We start from the raw sequence: 7,384 nt of genomic DNA, 5'->3' as shown, positions 1-7,384 counted from the left end.
CTGTGATTTCTCATATTAAAACACCTGCATGTATCGCACTGAGTCTAACTTTGAAAAATGGGGAAGGAGGTTTATGTAGCAACCAGCATTAAGTCTAAAATGTCGACCTCTTCATGAAAGAAGGATCATGGTGATGGTGTGCTAATCTCTACTTTCTTCTTCTAGAGATTCAAGACTATTAACTCCAGGCCTTCAAATCTGACATGGTCTTTCTCAATGAGAGTACTGACAGACCCTTTCTTCTAACTGGTTTCCCTGGTCTGGAGAACTCCCATCCACTGATTTCCATTTTGTTTTGTGTCCTCTACCTCATTGCCATTATGGGTAACATCACCATCTTGGTGATTATCAGGGTGGAGCCATCACTTCACACACCCATGTATCTTTTTCTCTCCATGCTGGCCGCTAGTGACCTGGGACTCTGTGCCACCACCCTGCCCACTCTGCTCAAGCTTTTCTGGTTCCACACACGTGAAATAGACTTTGATGCCTGCCTCACTCAGATGTTCTTCATCCATGTGTTCTCCCTCATGGAGTCAGGCATCCTGCTCAGCATGGCTTTTGACCGTTACGTGGCCATCTCTAACCCACTCAGATATACAACCATTTTGACGAATCCCACCATTGTCAAGATAGGAGTGGGACTTTTGTTTCGAGCTGTGGCTGTCATCCTCCCAGGACCTTTTCTCATTAAGAGACTGAGATTTTGCAAGGCCAATGTGTTGTCCCACTCATACTGCCTGCACCCAGATATCATCAAGCTCTCCTGTTCTGACCACCGCATCAATAGCATCTATGGCCTCATCATCATTCTCATCACCTTCGGGTTGGACTCTGTACTCATTCTCCTCTCCTACTTGAAGATTCTGATCACCGTGCTAGGCATTGCTTCCCGGGAAGAACAATTCAAGGCCCTCAACACTTGTGTCTCCCATGTCTGTGCTGTACTGCTGGTTTATGTCCCTATGCTGGGGGTATCCATTATCCATCGCTTCGGGAAGCATGTCCCACCTGTGGTGCATATTATCATGGGCTATGTATACCTCCTGGTGCCCCCTGTTCTCAACCCTGTTGTATACTGCATTAAAACCCGGGAGATCCGTACCCGTATCCTCGGTAATCTACTGAAGCCATAGTAGAGAAAACTTGAGAATCTATTAGTATTGCTGGGATGGTCTGTATGAAATTACCTTCTAATCTGGACAGAGAAAATAAATATACACCACTGAGGTAGGTTCCTGTCTCCACAATCCTCATATACACCACATACAAGGCTCTTTGATGCTTGGGGTAGCTCCCGTGACAAGAGGCTACATCCTCCCTATATCTACCTATCTCTGGCTCTCTATGTAAATGGAAAAGAGAGACCCAGAAAAGTGAAATTGTGTATTTGTTTGACAACAGACAGATGACAGATAGCTAGGCAGGCAAAGTTGGTCAAGGCAAAGTGGGTCAATGGAAGGTGAAGAACGGAAACTGGACTTGGGGGTGATAATGAAGTATGTACAGATGACCAACTTTGCCATTGTTACCCCCGACTATTCCCACTGCTAGTCATCAATCGAATCTGAGGCTTGTTGTAAATAAATACCTTATTTGTTTGTTTACAAGGGTTACAACACACCAGGAATTTCAAATAAAAGGGGCAGATACAAAGAAGTAGGTCTGCGTGGGAATCAGAACAAACTGTGGGGTAAATGATTGCCTGGCTTAAAACACAGGGAATGGTAACTGAATTTAAAGATAACAAGGTCAGGCGAAGGCACACCTGCTTAAGCATACTCTCGACACTGCACAGAAGACCTGGGTTCAAGCCCCAGATCTCCACCCGTAGGGGGAAAGCTTCACAAGTGGTGAAGTTGAGCTTCAGATTGTCTCTCTGTCTCTTTTCCATTCTCTCTCTCTCCCTCTCACTTCTCTCTCAATTTCTCTCTGTATCTATCCAATAATAAACAAATAAAATTAAACAAAAATTATAAGAAAAGACAGCAGGTGGGAGTTGGGTGGTAGCACAGCAGGATAAGCGCAGGTGGCACAAAGTGCTAGGACCAGTGTAAGGATCCCGGTTCGAGCCCCTGGCTCCCACCTGCAGGGGAGTCGCTTCACAGGCGGTGAAGCAGGTCTGCAGGTGTCTTTCTTTCTCTCCCCCTCTCTGTCTTCCCCTCCTCTCTCCATTTCTCTCTGTCCTATCCAACAATGATGACATCAGTAACAATTATAACTATAATAATAAAACAACAAGGGCAACAAAAGGGAATAAATAAATACATTTTAAAAAAAAGAAAAGATAGCAGGTTTAAACTCAGACTATGAATGACTGCTGCTAATCAATAGTTTACTACTAGACCTCTACCGTATCAGAAGTTAAAATATATTTAAAGATTTTTAATATTCATTTATTCCCTTTTATTGTCCTTGTTTTATTGTTGTAGTTATTGTTGTTGTTATTGATGTCATTGTCATTGAATAGGACAGAGAGAAATGGAGAGAGGAGGGGAAGACAGAGAGGGGGAGAGAAAGATAGACACCTGGAGACCTGCTTCACTGCTTTTGAAGTGACTTCCCTGCAGGTGGGGAGCCAGAGGCTCGAACCAGGATCCTTATTAAGATCCTTGCACTTTGCACCACTTGCGCTTAACCCACTGCGCTACTGCCCGACTCCCCAGAAGTCAAAACATTAGATGTCCTGGAGGTATGACTACAGGAGCTGTTCTCAGTGACCTTATCAATATCTGAGGCATATGCAGATAGTTGACTGAACATTGAACCTTTCAGGTACTGAGATAGTAAATCTAAAGTTACGGAAATCCGATATGAATATTCCTCAACAATGAATATCAATCTGACTGTGGGAATATCTCCAGTGAAATATTAAATAAATAAATAAATAAATAAATAAATAAATAAATAAATAAATAAATAAATAATAAAAGCTGACTGGAGATATCTTACTATTGGGGCCAGGTGGTAGTGAACCTGGTTGATGACACAGCGTGTAGGGGCCCCGTTCAAGCCCCTAGTCCCCACCTGCAGGGGGATATTCATAAGCAGTGAATAGGGCTTCAGTTGACTCCACATACACCCAGTCACATTTCAAATGTTCATCTCAGTACAGGAAAGGGTAATGTGTTAAACATCTGTGATAAGAAAATTCAAAGATTTCTGAAATAAACTCTGAAACATGCTATAGCCATAATTTCAAATCATAAACAAGTCATCTTCATATAACTTTTGATCTGAGTTGAAATTCAAGCTTGCTGAGTATCTATTCTGTGCAGTCATTTAGACTAGCCTGGGTCATCCTTAAGGGACTTCTATCAAGTCGATGAAAGTCAATCATTTCAAAGTAGGTGAAGGTGAGGAGGAATCCCAGAAGTGTCTTGTTCCCTTGGGCAGTTATTCATGAATAATAAAGGAGCTCAAATTGGTCTCAGGTGTCCCTGGTTTGGCAATAATAATAATTATATTAAAGCTATTCCTGCAGGCTTCTTGCAATCAAGCTGCCTTGAGATGTCAGGTAAGGAGATAGACAAGGATTCACTGAATTTTACCGAAGCGAGAGTGACATGTCAGGTGGAGTGCATGCATTGCATGTCTAAGAGTCCATTTTGATACTCAGTGTTACATATTCTGCAGCAGTGTGGTGCTCTGGTATCTCTCTCTCTTAAATTACTAATTTATAAATATTTGAAGGTTTAATTGAGTGTAGATGCAGATAAATATAGGATCAAATAAATTGAGAAAACAATCTGAATTGTTAAACTCTAGCAAGTAGGACAGACAGATAGGTTTTGTGAATTGGTCATATGAATATCTTCATGTGGCCTTTCCCAGACACAGACTCAAACTGTTTTTGAAGAATAGTGCTGACTTGAATGGAAAGGAATTTTTTGTGAAAGTTCAAGGATATATAGGAAGAGTGTATCAAATTGTATGAACCAGTCTCATCTTTGAACAGTAACAAACTATCAGATGAGATCCAGGGAATGTCAAATGCCCATAGACTGTTGTGGCACTATTTCTGTAATTGTTATAAATTTCTATTTTTTTATAATGTAAAAGTGGGTTTCTTAGATTCATAATCATTTTCTTTATCGAAGATTATTCAGATAGAGATAATAATAATTAAGAAAAAACTATCTTGATCATGCTTCTGAGATTAGTTCCAAAGACCTCAGATTTTGTCATGAAATATCTATCATCTATTATCTGAGTTTAGTTAGACACAAAGAACTAAAGAAATGATATTTTAGTTTGCCTTGGAATTTCAATACTTGCTCTTTCATGCTCTCAATTATTGAGAAAAACCATGCATCCAAAAAAAATAGATTACAGTAGTTTAGTGGTTGAACTATAGATCCTGCAAGCAGGGTGCCTGGATTTGCTGCCAGACTTTACACATATATTGGTAGTCTGATCTTGGGAAAGTTCTTCCACACTCTAGTTCCATTCTCTATAAAATTAGGAATCGGTAGTAGTGTTCCATATAATATCTATGACCTTCAATGAGATAACTCATATGAAATGCTTAGAGTAATTTTAGAAACATGTTTAACACATTGTGAGTACTGTTGTTTTACTTGTCTTCCATTTTACAATCTTTCAGAGCAAGTGTTTGTTAGGGTAAAAGTAGTACAGCAATGTTTGTAAAGGAGTTTAAGCTTCACTTAAATCTGATTATTATCTTTAGAGATTTGGATGAGAGGTAAATCAACAAAAATTTCTCTCTTCACTATACAAAAATAATAGGCTAAGTGAGCATATCTCACACCTGCACATAGAAAACAAAAATTGGTTTAATTCTGGTTCCATTGTCTCTGAGCTGACCACCTGTTTCACCTCCTTCTATTCATTCTGTCCAGAAGAGTAAGCAATATGAATTCTTCGCATCTTCTACTATCTGTTATCAAGAGAAAAAAAACACATTTTTCCATTTGGAGATTTGTTAAAAGACAAAAATTACATGCATATAACTGTCAGAAGGTCAAAAGTGTACATACCCTTGTTATAATTGATTACAGTATTCAGCATTGCAGAAACAAATAAACTGTTATTGTTTTCTGTTCAGAATTTATTTTTCTACTTCATTAGTGGCATGTGGTGTGGTCACACTCATTAAGTTATTCTGTAATTTCCCAAAGATCCTTTTATTCTCCTTCCATTCCATCAAACTGTGGTGAAGTCATGCTTACTTCTTACTTTATTTTCTTTCTTTCTTTTTTTTTTTTTAATGAAACAGACTTGGGTCTTCTCACTATAAAAACATCCAATAATACATCCACTCATTTCACTGCCTTTCTACTGACTGGTATCCCAGGATTGGAAGATTTCCAAATCTGGATATCCATCCCTTTCAGCTTCATGTACCTTTTGGCTGTGATAGGCAATGGCTTAGTTATCGCTGTGGTGGCCTGGGACAGGAGCCTCCATGAACCCATGTATCTCTTCCTGGCCATGCTGGCATTTAATGATGTCCTCCTTTGTACTGTCACCGTGCCCAAAATGCTTCTCATTTTCTGGCAGGGTCCTTCCCTATCGTCGTTTTCTGCCTGTCTCACACAGATGTTTTTTGTTCACGCCCTGTTTCTTTCCGAGTCTGCGGTTCTACTGGCCATGGCTTTTGACCGTTATGTGGCTATCTGTGCCCCCCTCCATTATGCAACCCTCCTTACAGGATCTCTCATTAGCAAGATGGGCCTCGCCCTGGTGGCCAGAAGTGTGGCTGTTGTCACACCGGGAGTCCTCCTTATTCTCCGACTGCATTTCTGCAGAAGCACCATCATCCACCACACCTACTGTGAGAACATGGGCATTGCCAAGCTGGCCTGCAATAGCTTTGTCCTTAATAGTATCTACGGACTCACGGCCGCCCTTCTGACGACAGGCCTGGACTTTGTCTTCATCTCCCTGTCCTACTGGCTAATCCTGAGAACAGTCTTCCGACTGCCTTCTAAAGAGGCCAGGACAAAGGCCTTTGGGACATGTGGGCCCCATATATGTGTCATTTTGATATTTTATACTCTGGCTTTCTTTTCCTTCTTTACTCATCGCTTTGGAAACCGTGTGCCCAGGCATACCCTTATCCTCCTGGCAAACCTCTACTTACTGGTGCCACCTACCATGAACCCCATTGTTTATGGGGTAAAGACAAAAGAGATAAGGATGAGAGTTCTAGGGTGCTGTCATCAACAAAAGTGACCCAAGAGTTATGAAGCAACAAGGACAAGGGAAGCTCAGGATTGAAGACCAGGTTGAACATCTGAATCATATGGACTGGTTGATCAATCACGGAAATACCTAAGCTCTGGTTATATTTCCAAATGCTAACAAGGAACTCTTTAAAATCACCATGGGGGGAGTTGGGCGGTAGCGCAGCAGGTTAAGCACAGGTGGTTCAAAGCGAAAGGATGAGCGTAAGGATCCCTGTTCGAGCCCCCGGCTCCCCACCTGCAGGGGAGTCGCTTCACAAGGGGTGAGGCAGATCTGCAGGTGTCTTTCTCTCCCCATCTCTGTCTTCCCCTCCTCTCTCCATTTCTCTCTGTCCTATTCAACAACAACAATAATAACTACAACAATAAAACAACAAGGACAACAAAAGGAAATAAATTAATATTACAAATAAATAAATTAAATTAAATCACCATGAACTCTCTCCGCATATCAAGGTATAATCTAGTGGAATTTCATGACAACACTTTTGTAATACTTAATGCCTTTTATATGACAACTTGCTCCACACAGGACTAAACATGAAGTCCGGTGGGCAGGTGGTGGTTATACTGGTTGAGCACACCCTTCACAATGTGCAAGGATCTTGGTTCAAGACCCTGGTTCCCAGCTTCATGAGTCAGGAAATAGTGCTACAGGCGTGTCTCTCTCCCTCTCTGTATTGCTCTCACTCCTCTCAATTTTCTTGTCTGTATCCAAATAAATTGTTTTAAACAATAAATACATGAATAAATAAATAGAAAACCCATAAGGCCAAGGGTTACTTCAGATTCAGTCTCACCCTTGTAGCTACAGGATGCAAAATCAATTTAGAAAAGAATATATGTGTTTACAAATAAAGAACTAGTAAAGTAATAAATGCTAGTGTTTTATGTAGCAGGATCTCTGGTATGTCATTACATCATACATGTCCTTATTGTGTAAAACCTGTGTAAGCGCTTCTTTTCCTGTCCCTCTTGAAAATCTTTCTTTATCTTCCAGGAATAACATAAACTTGACATGAACTGTTTTCTTACCATCATCACTTTTTTTTTTCTTGACATAAACTTCTTTTATTTTTTCTTTCTTTTTAAAAAATATTTATTCATTACTTTTTGTTGCCCTTGTTGTTTTATTGTTGTAGTTATTATTGATGTCCTTGCTGTTGGATAGGACA

General features: G+C 40.4%; 2 protein-coding genes across 2 annotated transcripts; both read left to right on the top strand.

Annotated features, from left to right (window-relative positions):
• Positions 1 to 203: 203 nt before the first annotated feature.
• On the top strand, positions 204 to 1,136 carry LOC103122855 (olfactory receptor 51L1-like). Its single transcript, XM_007533474.2, has one exon. The coding sequence runs from the start codon at positions 204 to 206 to the stop codon at positions 1,134 to 1,136; it is 933 nt and encodes a 310-aa protein (XP_007533536.1).
• A 3,823-nt stretch (positions 1,137 to 4,959) lies between these two features.
• On the top strand, positions 4,960 to 6,198 carry LOC107523084 (olfactory receptor 52Z1P-like). The gene has a single exon (XM_016192708.2). The coding sequence runs from the start codon at positions 5,185 to 5,187 to the stop codon at positions 6,196 to 6,198; it is 1,014 nt and encodes a 337-aa protein (XP_016048194.2). The 5' UTR covers positions 4,960 to 5,184.
• Positions 6,199 to 7,384: the final 1,186 nt, after the last annotated feature.

This window comes from Erinaceus europaeus, chromosome 17, assembly GCF_950295315.1.
Source record: "Erinaceus europaeus chromosome 17, mEriEur2.1, whole genome shotgun sequence".
NCBI classification, from domain to species: Eukaryota; Metazoa; Chordata; class Mammalia; order Eulipotyphla; family Erinaceidae; genus Erinaceus; species Erinaceus europaeus.
Note: the sequence above shows the minus strand (reverse complement) of the source record. Positions and strands in the feature narration are given on the sequence as shown.

What these genes read in the sequence shown, in the direction of transcription:
- LOC103122855 (XM_007533474.2), top strand. Translation starts at nt 204, where the DNA reads ATGGTCTTTCTCAATGAGAGTACTGACAGACCCTTTCTTCTAACTGGT.
- LOC107523084 (XM_016192708.2), top strand. Translation starts at nt 5,185, where the DNA reads ATGCTTACTTCTTACTTTATTTTCTTTCTTTCTTTTTTTTTTTTTAAT.